General features: G+C 34.8%; 1 protein-coding gene across 5 annotated transcripts in view; it reads right to left on the bottom strand.

Annotated features, from left to right (window-relative positions):
* Positions 1 to 286: 286 nt before the first annotated feature.
* LOC138329080 (secreted frizzled-related protein 5-like) overlaps positions 287 to 22,240 on the bottom strand; it is a 34,597-nt gene continuing 12,643 nt past the window's right edge. For 2 of the 5 annotated variants that reach the window (XM_069275808.1, XM_069275807.1), the window contains 3 exons: positions 16,316 to 17,735; positions 4,291 to 4,371; positions 287 to 3,955 (listed from right to left, as the gene is read on the bottom strand). In XM_069275808.1, coding sequence (XP_069131909.1) covers positions 3,420 to 3,955; positions 4,291 to 4,371; positions 16,316 to 16,811 — 1,113 coding nt within the window. In that variant the 5' untranslated portion in view covers positions 16,812 to 17,735 and the 3' untranslated portion in view covers positions 287 to 3,419. Of the gene's footprint in view, positions 3,956 to 4,290; positions 4,372 to 16,315; positions 17,736 to 17,919; positions 18,072 to 22,240 lie in introns of those variants that run through there. The other 3 variants (XM_069275809.1, XR_011209403.1, XM_069275804.1) reach the window with 3 other exon arrangements.

Here is a 22,240-nt window from a genome sequence, read left to right on the forward strand (position 1 = left end):
AAAAAATACCATTTGTCAGCGGTGGAGCATCTTTAAAGATATAAAAAGGGAGGGGTCATGAAGACTTTAGTACTGTGCTATTCGAGGAAGAAACCTTTCATTACTGATATAGATCAAGGTCGTGACAAGGTAAGTATCCAATAGGTCGGACATTGTCATCGGAACCACAAGCTCCAGGTATGTCTAAACACAAAGGCAGCAAAAGTTTATCAGCCGACGCCACCGTATTGGGATGTTCACTTTGGTGCACAATTTGGCTTGGACACAAAGACACAGAATGCTATAGTACGACTTCATAAATAGGTTTAATTGCATCTGAAATAATGTTGATTATTGACATCAAAGAAGTAAATGAACATATGACAACAATATAATAAATCTGATAAAACAGTTACATCAGGTGCGCGATCTATCAACGGTGTTCACATGAATTACTAATTACTAATAAAACAACAGACAGGATACGAATTTTTTGTAATATATCCTAAATTTTCTGTAAGTTCTTTATGATATTAAAAGCTTCAATTCCATGCAGAAATATCATTCTCTGAAATACAAAGGACAAAACCACATTATTTCAACTTTAAAGGTTACAATTTTGGCGTTGTATTGTAACAGGTCAGATGCTTGTAAAACCTCCTATCAAATCACGAAGTGATGCAAACAGGAATTGATTTCGAATCCGTGCGAACTTTCGTGTTAAAATATATACTGAAAGCAATAACGGTGTAGCATTGTCATACATAACGATGTCATAGTAATTGTGAAAGTACAGACCTTGACCAGATGATTATTCAATAATAACAATTAAATTATACCATATAGGCTAAAACTCAGATATGTTTTACTTCATATATAGGGATATGTATTGTTTTGTTTTTATAGTATAGAAATAACTACACATTGAGAAATTCTAAAAAATCTAACAAAAGTTTTCTTTTTCATTTTAAATAATGCATATATTTTAACCGAAATACAGAATTAGTCAACAACATTTTACAAATGAACTGTAATTTGTTTTTAAAATCCTGATATTTACATATCATTGTATATTGACCATTTTTTCATTATGGTGAAATCACAGTTTCGTCGAACAAAAGGAACATAATACTGATATTAAAACAACAATCTGAAGGTCATATAAGATAACAATTTGACACGATTTGATATATCATACCAAATACCATTGAATTGTTTTAAAAGCATTGTTGTAACGGTGTACTTACTATAAATATTAATGTAACGGTGTACTTACTATAAATATTGAACCAAAAATTGACACCCGCGTCAGAAATATAGTATAAACAAACTTGCTTGGCTTGTGAAATTATTTGCCCCCGAAAAAAAATAAATAAGAAGAAAGTAATATTATACATTGATAGCAGTCAAAATACAATCGGATTTATGATTGGTAAATATCGCCATTTTTGTGTATATAAAACATTCTGAACATTCAGCGCTCTAATGTATACGTGTTGTTCGACAATATTTTATTTGACGCTACAAGATGACTGATGAAACTTTATTCATTTGTACATTTTTATATCGCTATCTAAGTAAAATGTCAAAACATGACATTATGTCTTTGCATATTACAGATTTTCCTCTGAAAAAGCTGACGTTACGCTTTTAAACACATGACGTCACAATCAATACCAACCAGAAAGGGCAGGTAACTCTGTAATATGCAAAAACAGATTTGTTTGCAAGCAGAATGTCTTTTGTAATAAAACAGACGATTAAGCCTTAACCTTTTTTTCGTTTTTTGGAAATATATAGTTAACAATCTCTAAAATATTTTATCAATAAAGCTATTTACAATGTCATGGAATTATAATTATGATCAATCCTTTTACAGAAACAAGGAAATGACTAAATATCTAACAGTACTATGTACATTTTATTTTTACGAGTTAATTAGGTGTATCGTGCGGGAAAGACGTGTTTGACAAATTTCTATACAAGATTACTGTGCAAGGGATTGGTGTTGTATATGTGCAGAAAGTCAGGGGCATGATGCAAAAGGATTTAGGATATCAAGGATTCATTGTAAGGGGCACATAGGGGGTAACCTGTAAGGAGGGAACACAAACGGAACAATGTTTACAATGAAACGAACAATAGAAACACGTATGTTTAAAAGTACGCTGATGTTTTATTCAACGTGATGTCAAATTAACTCATCGTTTCATTACTGTATGTCATTTTTACTAAATGATTATCTAAGAATAAAGGTAAAATAATGCGACCACTTGCAACTAAGATTCAAGTTTCAAAATAAATGCCAATTAAATTTGAAAAGATGACTACCTACAAATTAATATCAATGACTGGATTTTACAGAATTCGAATGCGTGAGCGACAATATCATATTTTTACAATATTCTGCAACGTTATGGCAGCATAATGACTACAACAAGTCTTTCTGAATTGATGAGCTGTATGTTGCTTTTCATTATGAACTACCATCTTACGATATGTGGCTTAACTATGAAACACATTAACACAATCTTACAATAGACCTGTTTCCATAAGGAAGCATATACAAATGATTATACTCTGTCGGCCGCGAGTGTTCTGGCGCTGACCTTCAGAGTGCCACACAGGACAAACTGTGCAGGTGGGTGCTTGGTACAAAACAATGTCGGATGTGCAAAACAGTTTAAAGCAAAAACATTATATTATCATGATTAATTTCTACAAGACAAACAAAAAATCGAAATGAAAATAAAGGACAAAGGCATCATAAGGTTTATGAAATCGGTAAACAACAGTGTACGGGAAGACCTTCTAGTTGTCTCGAGTCTCTTTACACTTTGAGTTCTGTATGCCAAGAAAAGGTCTTCCATGTGTGAAAAAAGCAAAATGTCGCTTATATTAGACATCACGTGCTTTGCTAAGGAATAGGCAGCATATGCTATGTAATTGGATGTCATCGACATGGATTGCTGAATTTTCAGTGAGATAAGACAAGCAAATCTATGCCGACATTGTTTTTTCCAGACCTTTCTTGTACAAGAATTCACAGTGTAACAGTAGCCCGTTGGTCCTTACCCAACAAACACCGTCCTCATACGTCCGGCTTCACAGGTGCTCTTGCCTGCAATACATTTATAGTCTATTATTATACATATCTCACAGTAATGTCTTGGAATTCAAACACTCGTAGATCCACTATCACAGATTTCATTTTATAAACAACATATGTAGTCCATTTGAAAAAAAGCTGTATCAATAACAAGTTTTGATAATATTTTCCAAATTCCCATGCAGTATTTTGCGCACCAACTCTTGGCTTGAAAGACATCTCACGCTTAGTCACATGTCATGCCCGTTAGACCACAAGTACATATGACGTCAACCAAATGTACATATGACGTCAGTGACGTCAACCACAGGTACATATGACGTCAGTGACGTCAACCACTCATGTTGGTTTCAGTAGTCTGAGAATTATTGCCTGGTCTTTTACGACCACGGCCCTTTCCTCTATTTTCCTTTCGTCGTCGGTTTTTCCTTCTATTTTTCTTCCTATTCTTTTTAGGTCGATTCTTATTACCCCTTCTATTACCACCTCGACCATTGCCACCCTTTGGTGGGGGAGGCGGGTTATTTCCCCCTGGTTGTTCAATTATGTCTATAATTTTACTGCAATCAAAATCACCTTTTATTTTCCGGAGTGCTCGCTTGAATTCCCTGTCCTTCCGCCACGGACTGATATAGGACACAGTGTACACTCCGGACTCTGTCTTGTTGCCCATTATAATGAAGGAGTCACTCCTACTTGTGTTGATCGTGCTACACTCACACTGCGCTCCGTTCTCAATCACCAAGTTCAGCTTCCTCTTCTCACGCTTTGTCAAAGTGCCGTGCTTATAAAATTTCTTCTTCTTCTTTAGAATCAGTATTTTGGACAGCCTTTTCAATTTTATCTTTCGCACTTTGACCTTTGCAACTGTGGAAATAAAGAAGTAACGAATTTGCTTCTTTATTCAACAACAACATCTTTATATGGTGTCATCGAATACGTATTCAAAATTGATATGGCAAATGAAAATAATGTGTTTCGCAATTAACTTGGTAATTGAATATATAAGTATATATCATCAAGTAAAATAACTATGTTCTGTTTACTTCCCAATAACCTATTGTATTAGGTTTGCGAAATGTTTGATCTTTGTATTGGAACTACATAATTCCGGGTTGTAGTTCTTGTCTAACCTACATTATCAGTATCTAAGTAGTGAGTTATTTTTTTCATAAGGCGATGGATTTGTTGAAGACACTTACCAAACTGTGCCCGGCAGTGGTTATCCACGATTCCTTCTAACGTGGGAGGTTGGTTACATGCATCGCATACATTCTGTGTAGCTGTAAAAATATATATAGGAAACGGGTGTTTAAAATAATAATTTCGAACGTATGAAAACAAGTTTAAAACATTCAAATTGTAAGCTTTTAACATTTTCACCAGTAGTATGTGTTCCTGACTTTTAACATTTTCCCCAGTGGTGTAGATGTGTCTTCCTGGTTTTAAAGACTTTCCCCAATTGTTTGCGTTCCTGGCTTTTACCATTTTCCCCAGTGTTATGTTTCCCTGGCTTTTAACATTTTCCCAGTGGTGTGTGTTCCTGGTTTTAAAGACTTTCCCCAATTGTATGCGTTCCTGGTTTTTACCATTTTCCCAAGTGTTATGTTTCCCTGGCTTTTAACATTTTCCCATTGGTGTGTGTTCATGGTTTTAAAGACTTTCCCCAATTGTATGCGTTCCTGGCTTTTACCATTTCCCCCAGTGTTATGTTTCCCTGGCTTTTAACATTTTCCTCAGTGGCATGTATTCCTGTCTTTAAACATTTTCCCCAGTGTTATGTTTCCCTGGCTTTTAACATTTTCCCAGTGGTGTGTGTTCATGGTTTTAAAGACTTTCCCCAATTGTATGCGTTCCTGGTTTTTTACCATTTTCCCCAGTGTTATGTTTCCCTGGCTTTTAACATTTTCCCAGTGGTGTGTGTTCATGGTTTTAAAGACTTTCCCTAATTGTATGCGTTCCTGGCTTTTAACATTTTCCCCAGTAGTATGTGTTCCTGGCTTTTAACATTTTCCCAGTGATATGTGTTCCTGGCTTTTAATATTTTTCCAAGTGGTATGTGTTCCTGGCTTTTAACATTTTCCCCAGCGGTATGTGTTCTTGGCTTTTAACATTTTTCCCATTGGTATGTGTTCCTTGCTTTTAACATTTTCCCCAGTGGTATGTGTTTCTTGCTTTTAACATTTTCCCCATTGGTATGTGTATGTGTTCCTGGCTTTTACAATTTTCCCCAGTGGTATGTGTTCCTGGCTTTTAAAATTTTTCCCATTGGTATGTGTATGTTTTCCTGACTTTTAACATTTCCCCATTGGTATGTGTTCTTGGCTTTTAACATTTTTCCCATTGGTATGTGTTCCTTGCTTTTAACATTTTCCCCAGTGGTATGTGTTTCTTGCTTTTAACATTTTCCCCATTGGTATGTGTATGTGTTCCTGGCTTTTACAATTTTCCCCAGTGGTATGTGTTCCTGGCTTTTAAAATTTTTCCCATTGGTATGTGTATGTTTTCCTGACTTTTAACATTTCCCCATTGGTATGTGTTCCTGGCTTTTAACATTTTCCCCTGTGGTATATGTTCCTGGCTTTTAACATTTTTCCCATTGGTATGTGTTCCTGGCTTTTAACATTTTTCCCAGTGTTATGTGTTCCTAGCTTTTAACATTGTTCCCATTGGTATGTGTTCCTGGCTTTTAAAATTTTTCCCATTGGTATGTGTATGTTTTCCTGACTTTTAACATTTCCCCAGTGGTATGTGTTCCTGGCTTTTAACATTTTCACCTGTGGTATATGTTCTTGGCTTTTAACAGTTTCACCATTGATATGTGTTTCTGGCTTTTAACATTTTCCCCAGTGTTATGTGTTCCTGGCTTTTAACACTGTTCCCATCGGTATGTTTTCCTCGCTTTGAACATTTTCCCCAGTGTTATATGTTCCTGGCTTTTAACATTGTTCCCATTGGTATGTGTTCCTGGCTTTTAACATTTATCCTAGTGGTATGTGTTCCTGGCTTTTAACATATATCCCAGTGGTATGTGTTTCAGGCTTTTAACATTTTTCCCAGCGGTATGTGTATATTTTCCTGGCTTTTAACATTTTCCCCATTGGTATGTGTTCCTGGCTTTTAACATTTTCCCCCGTGGTATGTGTTCCTGGCTTTTTTAACATTTTCCCCAGTGGTATGTGTTCCTGGCTTTTAACATTTTTCCCATTGGTATGTGTATGTTACCCTGGCTTTCAACATTTTCCCCAGTGTTATGTGTTCCTGGCTTTTACCATTGTTCCCATTGGTATGTTTTCCTGGCTTTTAACATTTTCCCCAGTGGTATGTGTATGTTTCCCTGGCTTTTACCATTTTCCCCAGTGGTATGTGTTCCTGGCTTTTAACATTTTTCCCATTGGTATGTGTTCCTGGCTTTCAACATTTTCCCAATGGTATGTGTTCCTGGCTTTTAACATTTTTCTCAGTGGTATGTGGATGTTTTCCTGGCTTTTAACATTTTCCCCATTGGTATGTGTTCCTGGCTTTTACCATTTTCCCCCATGGTATGTGTTCTTGGCTTTTTGAACATTTTCCCCAGTGGTATGTGTTCCTGGCTTTTAACATTTTTCCCATTGGTATGTGTATGTTTCCCTGGCTTTCAACATTTTCCCCAGTGTTATGTGTTCCTGGCTTTTAACATTTTCCCCAGTGTTATGTGTTCCTGGCTTTTAACATTTTTCCCATCGGTATGTGTTCCTGGCTTTCAACATTTTCCCTAGTAGTATGTGTTCCTGGCTTTTAACATTTTTCCCATTGGTATGTGTATGTTTCCCTGGTTTTCAACATTTTCCCATTGGTATGTGTTCCTGGCTTTTACCATTTTCCCCCGTGGTATGTGCTCCTGGCTTTTAACATTTTCCCCAGTGTTATGTGTTCCTGGAAAAATTATTTGAACATTAGTCTCAATTGTTTTATGTTAATTGATAATACAATTGTTTTAGACGAAACATGAAATACTGGAACACAAAATGTTATATGTGTGACCGGAACATTTACAGTATAAAGTTTAAAATTATTATTGTACTTATACATGTAGAGAATATTAACAAACACTTGCATAAGTAAATATTTTATAAAATACACAATGGTTCATAACTTTCATAGGTCAACGTAGCGTTAACAGAATATTTAGTTTTAGGAGTGCATTCTGGAAACAAGATGTCAATAATAGTATTTATATCGAAAATTCAGAATGCATTTAAGATTGATATAACCATAAAACAATCCTAAATCTTTTTAAATCGAGTCAGAAGAAAAGTATTAGCGCTTAGCGAAATAAAAATTTATGGAAAACTATTTCATGAATGAGCTTTGAAATGATTATTCAGAAGTTATTTGAAATACATTGCATCAGTAAGTTTATTTACTCTACATAAAATATACACAGCTGAATACAAATAAAACCTGTATAGATAAACAGTTAGACCTCAAACACGAGTAGAGTATTAAAATGCTGAACAAAGTTGAAAAAGTACCCCGCTAGGTTTATATAGGACGTGATTTTCCCATGGATTACATTGTAGGGTAGTTAATCTCCTCGAGTAACGGTTTGCCGGGCGTTGTGTTGGGGCAGTCAACCGAACACGACACGAAAACCAGTAAGATGATATGTATTAAACATGTAAATCAAGCCACGCTCTCTAGAACATATCACTGCCACAAAAACATCATCGGGTTGCTAGTGCGCAGAATGTACACTTTATCAATTTTCCTTCGCCCTATCGACCTACCCCGATGTGACATTTATTACAGGCTTAACAATAAACGCGTAGTGATATATACACACCTGATATAGTGTTATCTTTATTACTTTATATTTAGTGTCAAAAACCCCATTCATCACATTTATCCTTCGTCATGGTACATCTATTTGTCTGCAGATTGATATTTTAAAAAAGAGGTTTATATCAATTAGGACTTCCAATTATAGTAAAATTATAACTACACTCGTTCTATGACCTTAAAAGCGACAACTTTAATTTTCAACATTGATACGAAAATTGGAATTATGTGAGAAAAAAAAATAACTAGAGAGTTAACATTTATACTATCCCGTTTCATGGGGATCAAGTAATATGCAAACGTAAAAGGGCATAAACTACATATGTATATGATATTGTCTTATTTAATAAATTGTCTTAATCTATCACATAAAATAAGCAATTTAATGAACTTAATTATAATTTAATCCTATGTCCTACGAAACGAAAAAAAGAAAGATTTAATATCAAATTTTATGAAAATTATGATTATTCATATTAAGTAATGATACGCCAACACTTTCTATTTTACTCAGCATCTAAATACGCCGTCTATCTATTTTTTTAAGTTTCCATGGTAAGGACGGGAATTATATTTCCTAGTCGTCTTTATTTCGTTACTCGTTATTATGTGGATTTCTCGCAGTCTGGTCATAAAAACACAAATGGTAAAATACTAAGTCAAGACCTAGAACATCTACACCTTGTTAGCCTGAGGACCAGCACTAACTTTGTCAACTCGTCTGTAAGCCTGAGGACGAGTATAAGCGAAGGTTCATCAAATAACACAAGTCTGTATAAGATCCCGTAGTATGTCGTACATACCAGATAAACACGTGTTGTGAAGGGCTATTACATCTGCAGTGTATATGTCGTCAATTCAGTGTGGGTTTTTATCCCCTTTCGTAACCGCTAAATTACACATGTTATTCCGACATCAAACTTAATATATACCATACCATTTATATGTATCACAGCGTCTGGGGCCGGTGGCTTACTAAGGTTCAACGCACATACACATTGCTTATTACGTATAAGATATTGCATGGAAATATCAAAAGGATGCTGATATTATATAGTGCTATTTCGCGTTAACGTATGTTTTTGTCAAATGTCTGTTTTTAATACAAACACATTTAACAATGGATAAATCTATATTAACAAGGATATATTTGTTAGGGGAAAAATATTTTAAATAATCTTATCATGCTGAAATTTCTTCATATTATGACTTTAGATGTGTGTCAATAAAACATCATAAATATTGTAAAAATCCATAGGATACGTATTACCTTACTCCATTTAAACATTGAAACAAAAGACGCTCCTTATTCCGGAGCGTGCTCTATTATTATTCTTTTTTAATACAAGTATATTGTTCTTGCCTTGCAATCAAAGTTTAGAATCACAAACACGTATAAGATTTAATTTCACTCAAGTATGCATTTTGATTCTTCATGTAATAATATTCTACATTGAAATATCAAAACAATTCGTCCCATATATGCTTGTACGTTCCCTGTAATTTCCCAATTTAAACGATTTGTACAACATACAAACTAAAGTGTTTTATGAGAAATGATGTCTGACCTTATACCCATCATGGGATGTATTCTAAAGTCCTCTTTGAATATTTCGGTGTGAATAGGTGCGTCTGGTCGCTACTTAACGTTTATACCAGGAATCAGCAAGGTTCATTTACCTTTTAATCTTACATCAAATACTTCCCCTAACATCATTACGATTTAAGCGCTAACATATCGTTTTTCACTGGATTTGTCTATGAATACTTTGACTGGAGTATTTTTATCGTTTAAACATGCTTTTTTATTTGTGAAGTTTTATAAAAAATGAAAGTTTATAAAGAGACGTTGAATGTCGGCTATAAAATAAGGTTTACATCGGTACGACTCCGGCAATTTTAGTGCAAGTTACAAATATAAGATTACGAGCACCATAAAAGGATACGGAAACAATTGTTGGACTTTTATTCTGATAATCTCGTGACAAAACTGTCGGGCCCAATAGTCGACTCTCCTTTTGGTTTTACACAACATACTTCTCATTTATATATATAGTAAATCGCCTAAAAACGCCAAGAGACATGGAAGTGTAATTCACTATACAAGAAGTTTGTTGTATAGAAAGAGCGAATGGAAATGAACACATCATAATTTAATATATATATATTTTTTCTTTACAAACAACGACTCCGGCAGAAATACACAAGTCATAAATAATGAAACAAAATTTTATTTTTAGAAAATATGATGATATATACATATGTATTATCAAGCTTACAATTTGTTGATAACGAAAGGTAAGGCTCTGATTCATTGACAATTCGCAATTCGAGTGTAACTGCACTGAAATAATGAGGTGAAGGGGCTCAAAAAATAATTCGCAATAGACGAAAATTCGTTATATAAATTTTGTCGTACAAATGTTTATATTGCAAATATATATTATATAGCGGTGCAATCGGGCAATTACTGCTTTGTTAAACATTGAAATTCGTTCTAACGGAATTCGAATTTTACTTATCTTATTTTCTTGTTATGTTTGCTCCATCATCTGTAACGTTTAAAAAAGTTATAATCAAACATTGGAATAATCTACTTTCGGTGTATTCTTACAACGTCAAGCTATTGTAAATCAACAAATGATACCAACGTTTACGTTAGATGAGACCTGGTAGAAACAGCATTAACAGTAACTATGTTAAACGAATCAACATTAATGTGAGTTAGACCGTGTAATGTGCATATAAATGTGCATTACATTTTGTAGGCCGTCTTAGCACAAAAGACATGATAACCCCAGGAGCTGTGATGATCTTAAACAGCGTTACAACACACTCACTATTCTAAAAAGTGATCCTCACCCACATATATACTGCTTAATTCATTCCATAGCCTCGAAAAGTGCAGATCAGCTGGCTTACATTAAAGGGATTACTATACATCAATAGATAGCCGAACTGATGATCCCCCTGATACATATCATAGGTAATTCATCAAACACCCAATTCACAGAATACATTTCAAAAAAAAGGTTTTTGGAACGACATCAGTCAAAGAGGAGCATAAAAAATATCATTACCTGATATTCGGAATTAGGTTATTAAATAAATTTGTTAATAAATCATGCGGGATTGTTTTTGCGGTTCAAGGTCGAAAAAAGTAAAGCTTCTTACTGCAGATGTGAATTCCTGGTATTATCTTAAAACACAGGCGGATTAGCCCATATCTTATTGTTATATTACTTTAACAATTATCTTGCTAATGTAATAGAAGATAGATTGCGAGGTTTAATTTATCATCCACAGAGTAACGTCATTGTTCAGTGAAACTTCAATCTAAGAAGAAATTGAGAATTCTAGACATACATGTAGGAAACATTAAGATATATTATACCAATGTTAATTGTTATTACACAGAGAAGAATATTTATAGAAATAAAATAACATAACACGTATAATAACGAAAATTCTACAGATACCGGGCGTTCTTCGGTTAACAGGATGCCTGACGTAAAATCAGATTGACGTGATTTCTTGTAAATGCATCACACAAGTATATAGATTCATATCAATACTGATAACGGCTTAGAGTTCATGGTGGTATCACAGGAGTCTTTTTATGTCGAAATATAAATTAATTAATTTCTGAGGGAGAATTAGTTCCGGTCTGGTGACTTCCGGTTCTAGCACGGAGGTGAGAGCGTGTTTGTGAGTGTAGCGGTGGGGTGACTCGGTTGTATTTCTGTAGTCGTTATCTGTCTGGCTGTCTACCTACGTATTACTTTCACACCTGTACTCGAGCCGTATATATCTGTGGCTGTCGTTAGGCACAAGACTTGTAGTAGTCTGATAGTAGTACCCACTGCCATCTAACATTCTGCAGGGGTTCGTAATCATCAAAGAAAGGATAAACGTCGTAATGGCCATGTTAGCTGTATCATAAGGCATATCTATAAGACAGATCGCTCATACCAATTAATGAAAACAAATAGCTGATGAACGTTTGATGCTGAAGAACACGTGTGTATAACACGACACATTGTAGGTCCATGTCAAAATATTTTTACAATTTCTATTACCGCCAATATGATTCAGAATACAAAAAGTATCTTCACCGTCTACAATATTTAAAAAGTAATCAGTGAAATCACTGACAAGGAAACTGAATTTTATAACAAAATATAATAATTATATCACCAAAGTTTATAGAATAAAAAAATTTCATACAAAACATGTAAATGTCAAAAGTCAATGCAATTTCATAGGATAATTTACCCATCGAATGCTTTTCAAAAGTGTGGAGTTTTAAGATGAGGAAATATCTAAGAATCAGGAAAACCAATAATCTGAAACATGACAGAGCCAGGAACATAATCCGGTTAAAAATAAACATGAACATCGACCTTGGGCTAGCATATACTCGGTAATTTACGTGCGGATATTTTTGCTTCACGATTTCACGTGGCATTACTGAATTCGCGAAAGGCAAACAAATGTAATGGGTATAAATGATAGGGACTCGTGAAATGTTAAATCGTGAAAATTTCTCGATTAAAAAAATCACGATTTTTCCCCGCGAAAGTATGACTATACGTTATTTATTTATGCAGAAAGTGTACAAAGCAAAGAAGACCAGGCGTCCCAGAAGAGTTATCCTATTCCACGTAATCTAACACTCATGTGATAGTTGGAAAGTGGCTGCTGTAAAATTAGACCTATGTAAAAGTAGTAAATAACTGGGATAATTTTGAAGTTTGTCATAATCTGATCGTGGTGAGTAATGTAAGGGATTCTAACAAATGCAAGAAAAAGTTTATATCTTACCAATATGATTGATATATTTTATCTTCATCCATACACTATCGTGCTCTACAATCCTCTAACACAACTGAGAACATAAATTGCGCTAATCGTGTGACCTGGAGGACACTGGCCTAGTGTATACTTGATAGCTATTATTACAAATTTATTGCGCTTATTTAATGTTCTTTGTCGTTACCTAATATTATCTTATGAGTTTAATGGTAGTTCGCTTTAACAACGTTCGTTATCGCAGAAAAGATATATAAAATGACGACCAGAATAAATTTACAGTCCGTCGTAGCTCTCGAAATAGGCCCTGATTATATTACAGCTTACTAATGTACTTAAACATGATCGTTGGTTTATCATTCTGACAATCATATTACAGGGCGGACAGTCTTGGATGTTACGACGAATACTTTTATCAATGACGTTTTTCATTTCTCCTCGTCAACAGCTCATGTCCATTCGTTGCTGTTTTAATACCAGTGTATTTCATAATGCTGCCACGATAGGTGGGGCCACCTAACTTACTAGTTTTACGTTATGTAAGGTCTATCATCAGTTGTCTATCTATTGACGTTAAGGAGATTCAGGAGTCAATTAATAATTTCTAAGAAATCTGAAGAGCGGCAAAACATATGACAAATAGACATGTGCTTCAAACTGAAGAGTCAAATCTAATTTCTGAGAGTTAAAACATACTCTCAATATGTACTGGATACCCTGTTCTATCCTTTGCGTATTTACCAAATGCTTGTTGGGTAGTAGTTTAAATGTTTAAATTTTCTAAGACTACCCTTTTTACATAATGTTATATTCTAAAGAATTTAACCACACCGCCCTCCAAATGTATTTTGCTGTTCTTGATTATGGTACAGCTCATGGTGTGGCCGTCATTGTGATAATAAACTTTTTACGTAAATATAATGAACCCAATCCAACTCTATCATTATCAATATATTTTAGGTATGATATTTGTCTTAATTTCATGTTTTTTCATGTTCATTCCATAAGTATTAAATACCTGAGAGAGAGATGCGATGTAAGGAAACACTAGAACTCAATCTAAAGGCTTTATGGTAAAGGATATAAGCACGACATATACTCAAGGCGCCAAAACGGCTAATTGAAAAGTTTAAGGAAACATTATAGCTACTTAATGATAAAACCGGAAAGAAATGTAATGGACAATTTTCGCAATTAAGTAGGAATTACCTACGAATTAAGTAGGATATTAAAAAAAGTACCAGAAAAGGTCGACGACATGAAAATTGCTATGACGTAGAAAGCATACATTTATATTGATATTCAGTTATGGTCTTGAAAATCATTTTCGTTCGATGTACATTTCAAACTTGATGAATAGGTAGGCCCTAGTTATCATGCAACTATTCTGAAAGCATTTGCTTCACAGTAAAATTTTTGTCTTGAACTAGTTCAAAAATTGTGACAATTGAAACATTAACTTCTAGGCAAACCAATGTCACATTTGTGTTATTCCATTTCCCATGTCTTGAGATTCGAAAATGCCAGAGCCTGGATTCGAACTGACAATCCCAGCGGTCACCACACAGAGTTTGACAGTTCTAAACAAACGTCACTTACGTCCCATGCAGTGTTGTATCGTTCTGTTTCTAATTTTTAGTGTATGATTTATATATATGTGTGAAAATGGTGATCGAAACATTGCAATGCTTTCATCTCTCGGATACTATCCGTACGATGCATGATCACATCTTTGGTTAATTATGGTAAGATGTGTTCTCTGAAGACGCAATCACACCCTGCTGTGAGATAACTAGAGCGCTGTTTACATCTTTCTGGTGTATTTCGATGTTTTGTCTTAGAGCTGTTTTAGAACCGGTTAAGGAGACATGAAGAAGAACAGTCACAACACATCCGATGTGTGTCGTCACTCGATGTATGAAATATGTTAAAGGAATCTTTATCAAATATTATTTGATTACTACGATCACAAGGAAAAGCATTAGAGAATTGTAACAATATTTGAGCTTTACCTTCTTGCTAGTCTGCAGCTTATAGGTGTTTATTGAAATAATGTTTAAATGTTGAGCCAGCAATGCAAATACTTAAGACTGCTTTGAGAATATTCTAAAATGAAACGTCCAACTTTTCTTGAAAACATGTGAGTATATCCAGAATAATGTTTTTGCATATGAAATAAGATTTCTGGTACACTGTGACGTCAGTGTAAGTGAGAAAAATAAAATGTTAAATAGAATAAAAGTCACGAAAAATCTTAGATTGGGAATATTTCGATAGAGCAACCAGTAAATGAGTCCAAACATAAAGCATACTTTCCAATCGGATGAAAACGTTGAGAAAAGTAAATGAACTCCTATGTAATTATGTTACTATAAGACAGACCTGGAAGAGAGTGTCAATAGCGAACAAAGGGTCACACTTGTAAGCAATGAGACACATGTCACACCAGTAATTTAACACTGACACCTGTGTACACATCAACACACAATGACACCAGTGATTGTTTACAGCATCATACTCTAGTCCAAATAAATAACGAATGTTTTCATACTTTGTGTTTTAACTCGTCATACCCTCCTTCGTATAGCATTGTATAGTATTTTTTCTGTTTTATTTTTTGTTTGTTTCAAATATGAAATGGGGCAATAAAGAGGAAAAGACCCACTAAAATCATTTAAAATGTATAAACTAAGCTTTAAAACAAATAATTGAGTCTTTATGTTGAAAGCGTAAATACCAAAGTCATGAACATATTGCAATCTTTGTCAGAAATTATCAGGAATTTATTTAAACTCCAAACTATCCCTTAGACTTCAAGCAAAGGAAAACATAAATTACGACAATGATGACGTTATAGATATCAACATGTACTTAATGTGGCCCCTAAAACCACTTGTGACTAAGGATTACTAGCAGACACTAATCGCTAATTGGCCATATGGAACCTCTTATAGTTCGCCGATAACACCTGCTGATTTATAATCCATACACTTGTCAGGGTAATACACAATAAGTCAATGAATTAGGGAAAGTGGACTACAAATAATGCTAACATAAATAATGCGACATATTTACGAACATGATAACAGGTACGTGTCATTTATATTTTCGGGCGTTTGAAAAATATTTGACTCATAATAGAGAAAATGATTTCAACGTCATGTATATTTGAAAGACACTTAGAAAAACTCTAGCTTAGAATTATATACTTACTCTAACATGTCAATGACAGCTAAATTTATCAAGGACGAAAACAAGTACCGCAATCGAAATCAACCTAGCTAATATTCAGTGAATTGCAATGGCCCAGATTAAATTAAGGATGATTAGTGTTTGTACAGTAACCTACAACAGCATGCGATTATTTGACGTTTGTTTCATTATGTCATGAAAGACATGTTATTCCGAAGAGTTTTGAATTATCAGGGCACTACTGCAGGTAAGGGGTGTAATTATTTCAATATTATAATATTTGAAATTAGAATTATCAAATAAAATATGAAGCTTTAGCTGAACGGATTATTTTGGATGGGTAAGACAGATAAAGATGAGTATAGCAACAATTTATGAATTGAAGTTGTAAGGCATACTCACTTGTCACATTGTGTTGAGGCTGTATGCAAAGATCTGAATCATCCGGAAACTTGTCACATCTGACCATTTCCGGCCACAAATATCCATAATAAAGCATCTTAGATTCACAGCCAGCCTTGACACTTTCACATAGTGACCTACAGGGCTTGATGGTCCGCTCCAGACAAACAGGTGAGAAGAGGGAGCAGAGGAAGAGCTGTGTGTCGGGGTGACAGTGTATCCTGGGGAGGGACACCCATGATTTTGACTGTTGGATCACCTCATTAAGTGTATCGTGGTCCAGGAGATTAGGCAATCTCATTTCTGTATATCCTATCCCACGACACAGAGTTAGGTTACTTGGTATATCAATACATTTCGGCTTATGAGGTCTGATGCCAATCCATTCAACAGACTCACCATCACTAAGATAACCTATTCCGTCATATGTAAAACTCGCGGGTTGTCCAGGGTACAGCATGGACCACACAACACTAGTGATAAATAGCCACCTCATAATGACGTTTGGGGGTCTGTACGATGGCGCTGAAATACTAGTAAATCCCTTTTCACAAATCAACTATCGATCCAACATGAAGATTTAACTAAGCTTCAATCCATGTACTGCAGGCTTTTCACAATGTTCTATGAATATGCACGTTCTTGCCCTCCACGGGTTGGCCTGCGTAGTGACCTGGGAATCCAGATAACGTCCGACACCTTTTCATATACTGTGTTCTTAACCAAGCGTGGGCAGAGCAGAAAAAAGTATCCAAGCTTTACTGCATTGTAAATATTTCTTTTCAAAGTAAAAATTTTGTCCTGGGGACGTGAAATTTGTAGTTGTTCAAGGAAGACAAAAATAAAGCAATTAATCACACTAGAAGAATGCCTTTGTTGCTTTTAGTTGCCCGCCTAATCCGTCAATAAAATATGACAGGACTTCAGTCTTTTTCCATGACGAGGGACCTAAATACCTCCGAGTTGTGTAATGTTATTCTGAAGGCCTCTCCTGCACTGTATTACATAATTTGATGTTTTCACTTTTTTTTCTAGCTTTTCAGCTCTAGAGCAAAGTGCGTGCATGTAAGATATAATATTACCGACGGCACTAAATTCTATGATGTCTGTTTTATATCAAATCATTTTGACAGAAACATGTGAAACATTAACTAGACGTAATAAACAGCATTACTACTTGTCTGTTGAAAATATTACTTTACCTTTCTGTCGACAAAAAATTATTTTAAAGATCCAAGTGTTCGCTGTTGTAAAACTGAGCGTTTGTAAAGAGATTCCGGTAGGGTCCTTACGCACACGTCTAGCCGGTTGTATGATAGTCTGTCAGGGTGACCCGGTGGGATGTAGCAGCAGCAGCTGTGTAGGGACCGTCAAACTGTCCAAGGTCTGCCGTCCCATGGAGCGATGCTGGTGTCCTCACCTGTTGGGACAACCAAGAACGAGTGACTCACAACACTTAATACCCTAGGCTTATATACACGACCTGTTACATTATCGAAATCAGTTAAAAGGAAGAATATATCAAGTTTTTTTCCCTTTCTCTTTTTCTAATAATTACTATTTACTTCAACAAAATCCTTCATATGGATAAGTAGCTGTATTACCTCTCGCTAACACATCCACCTCTCACTCGAACTAGAGACAGCGGTACGGCAGCATTGGTGAGCCAGGTACCCTGTTACACATTGGACAGTCGGCAGTGAAATACAGACTGAGTATTACCTGCAGACGAACTCTGTCTATATGCCACTCAGTGCGTCTAGTAGGAGGAGAAAGGGGGTGGGCCGGTAACTACGTATAAAGATCAAAGCGCCGTCACCGCAGTATGTAATATAACTCTATGTGAGTTAAGTAAATGCGTTTTAATCATCGTGAAGGAGTGAAATGATAAGGTAAATGTGTGAGCAACTTAAACCTTTATCAAATGTCATAAATCGTCATATATATATTCTCTCTGGAACGTTAACTGATCTATTAGCAGATAAGACCGTCACCACACGTATCATGCCCAACGCATCATTCAGATTTTTTTTTTTCGATTTTTTTTTTAGTTTTAAACATTTCTTTTGTTAATGTTCACAACGAAGACACATATCGGATACATCTAACGTTAACATTCTCCGCTACTTATTGTCTTCAAAGGAAAAGCAAGGCTTTTGTTCACCATTCCTGGGATATTTCTCAACCCAAGTTTTTTTTATAAGTGTAATTCTAATAGTAAGGATCTCCATCAGTTTGCTTTTGAAAAGCTTTTGAGAAAATCTTTATGAACATCTTAAAGTATTTTTTCATCCGATATAATCTCACGTATTATGGTTTGAACCTTGAGTGACTTCTAATCGTGCCTTTCCCTACACTTTACATCCAACAGCCTAAACCTACATTCACCGCGGTCGTTCCTTTCATGAAAAAGAGTATTATTGAATGTTAGCCAGAGGATCTCGAGAGATGCTTGTATGTGTTGTGTGTATTACGGAGCTCAATGGTGATACAGAATAGACACTGTAGTGAAATACATACACTGGTTAGTCTTTGATTCATTGATCTCGGCTGTTTGACTCGTACCGGGCTGTCAAAGGCGGATTAGCGAGTAGTTAATATAGATAAGAAGAGTGTATATTTATATATTTTACCGTACTTTTACCGTATTTTATCTTGTAAGCTTGAAAATTGTTTTAGTGTGTAAAAATTTGAATTTGAAGAGTGTATATTTATATATTTTACCGCACAATTACCGTATTTTTTCTTGTAAACTTGATACTGTTTTGTTGTACTGGATAGTTAAATTAAAATTTGAATTTGAAGAGTTATATATGTTACTGCGCAGTTACCGTATCTTATCCTGTTTTTGACTGTTGATTTATTAAGTCAAAATTTGAATAGTTAATATTTATATATTTACCGTACAGTTACCGTATTTTATCTTGTAAACTTTGCAGTTTATTCATTGTACTGGATAGTTATGTTAAAATTTGAATTTGAATATTTTATATTGAAACATTTTACCGTACAGTTACCTTATTTTATCTGATAAACACGACAGTAGCTTTATTGTGTTCAATTTTTTTTTTTTATATATTGTATATTTATATATTTTACCGTGCAGTTACCATATTTTAATTTGTAAACTTGACAGTTACTTTTTCGTGCTAAAATTGGAATATGAAGAGTATATATTTTACTGTACAGTTACCATATTTTATCTTGTAAAATTGACAATGTTTTGTTATACTAGATAGTTATATTAAAATTTGAAAAGTGTATATTTTCAGATTTCACCGAATAGTTACCGTATTTTGTCTTTTAATCTTGACAGTTGCTTTATTGCTATGGATACTTCAGTTAAAATCAAATTATTTGTTTTTATTTACCTGAGATAAGATCATTTTTAACTTTTTGTGTCCATGATCTTGTCAGATAAACAAGAGAAAATTTATCAGTGTGAAAGTAATGACTATCAATGTATTGATGAAGTTACTGTCAAAATCATCAAAATAATACAAAATATGGAACAGCATATTACTAAAAGGAGAAATAAAGTTAATACTTTGTTGAATAAAGAAAAGCGTAGAATAACAACGAATGGCGCATTTCATATCCGTTAACAATGATGAATAATGTATTCTTTATCGATCATTCATGACTTACAGAATTGATGGTTTGTGTATCCACAATTAACTCCATATCAAACATCAATATAAAGGAGACAATGTGAAGTACTATTATTATGAAAAAATATTCAATTGTATAACCATTAAATAGATCAATCAATGTTTCAATCAGATATTAATTAGAGTTAGCCTACATGCAACAATCTTAACATTTTCTTAATAGTTATATTAGTTTGGTTTTTATTTTTATTTTTGTTATCACCCGATATCGTAGAAGATAATACAGTAAGCGTTCCTGGTCTAGTAAAGAGTGAGTTAGGAGGTGAATGTGAAATCAGACTCAGCCAAAGCCAAAGCTATACTTTATGAGGAAATCTTTTTAATGCGAATCCCATGAATCGTTTAGAATTTTAAAAGTTTTGTGATAACGCATGTTCTATATATTAGAGAATACAGCGAGACAGAGCTCTGTAAGATAAATGGCCATGTACTGACACTGTGATGTTAAACTACAGATATGTCTGTTTCAAGAATGATTCACCGTTTGATTAATTGAATGTTTGATATACATGATAGCATTTTACGTCATAAGATACACATCACGTGACAGGATGAAGAGGTTCATCGGGTTATGAATGGAGCATCCAATGGAATGATAACAATACATAAAATCGTCGATAACAAATAATCTCTGTTGCCGTTGAATGGGAACGCATGATGTGGCTGCATAGCTGATATGCTTTTGTAAAGAAAGACTGATATAGCATCTTTAGATTTTTCCGGAATGACAGATGCATTGTAGAATAAATAAATATAGATTTGTAATAATATTATCAATTTTTACACAAGCGTTGGAATGTTTGAGTTGCAATGTCCGAACAGATGTCATATTTGAAATTAAATATTGATAATGTTGGTGTAAACATAAATAACTGTTGGTTATACATGAATATGTTGTGGAAATCTAAAAAGGCGAAACATTGTTACACAGATGTCTCTTTTCTTCATTAAAAAGATAAGAATCCGTTAATTAAAACTTATACCAAATAATGTAACGCGTTTAACATATTTCATATTACGAAGAGAAAAAAGTAAGTTTTTATCTATTACAGAACTAGAATTGATGGAAATATAGTAAAAACTTTCCTTTACGTTACTATATAAGAGAAACGTCATAACATTAGTATGACGTCATTATTATCTGTGAGAGTGATAGTACAAGCGTGTCAAACGATGTTTACTATATAGCAGTTTCGCCTGTCTGACCGGGTCAGCTATGTGATAATAGTGACTCCTACCTATCTAACAAAGGATGAAATAGGGTATAAATGTTTAAAAAGAGAGAGGGGTACGCACGAGAGTGTGGGTGGGGAAGTGAGGGAAATATGAAGAGAGGGGCAGAGGGAGAAGGGAGGAAACTAAATAATTTAAGTAGGATAAAATAATGGCGATTGGAGGACTAAGAGTGAGATGGAAAGAATAGGAAACAAAGGGCAGCAAAGCGTGGTATTATCCCCCGCGACCTGCAGTTGGTATAAAAACCCAAATACATCAAGGTCAGAGTAACAAGTAAAACTTTAAATATATGTGAGTATTGTAAAACTGAAAAAATAACAACAGGTAACAAAAAGAAAAAAAGTAATCTGATATATACAGAAAGTTTCATTGAGCTGCATGCGACTTTGGAGTTATGGCCTGGAAATAAAAAGAAACAGTAATTTGGTATTTTTGACTAATTTTCCACAATCACGGAAAAAACGGAAAGTCCGCAATAGCAAAAGGTTCAACTAGTGCACTTGTCTGATGTATACAGAAAGTTTCAAGAAGCTGCGTTTAACGGTTTTTTAGTTATAGTCCGGAAAAGAATCTCGGACGGACGGAAGGGGCCCAATTTTATATCCCCTGCAACCGCGATCCACGAGGGATAACTAGAGAGAGAAGGAAAAAATGAGTGAAAGATAAATGAGGAAACTGAAGAGAAGATAGATAAGCTGATGGAATGACGATTGTGGGGAGAAGGCATAGAACGATGAGAAGGAAGATGTAGTGAAAGATGGCGGAGAACTGAGTGGACGAGGAGAAGGAAGACTGTGAGGGAGACGGAAGATGTAGTGAAAGATGGAGGAGAACTGAGTGGACAAGGAGAAAGAGATTGTGGGAGAAGGAATAGAACGAGGAAGGAAGATGTAGTGAAAGATGGAGGAGAACTGAGTGGACAAGGAGAAGGACGATTGTGGGGAGAAGGAATAGAACGATGAGAAGGAAGATGTAGTGAAAGATGGAGGAGAACTGAGTGGACAAGGAGAAGGACGAT

This window comes from Argopecten irradians, chromosome 8, assembly GCF_041381155.1.
Source record: "Argopecten irradians isolate NY chromosome 8, Ai_NY, whole genome shotgun sequence".
In the NCBI taxonomy this organism is placed as follows: domain Eukaryota; kingdom Metazoa; phylum Mollusca; class Bivalvia; order Pectinida; family Pectinidae; genus Argopecten; species Argopecten irradians.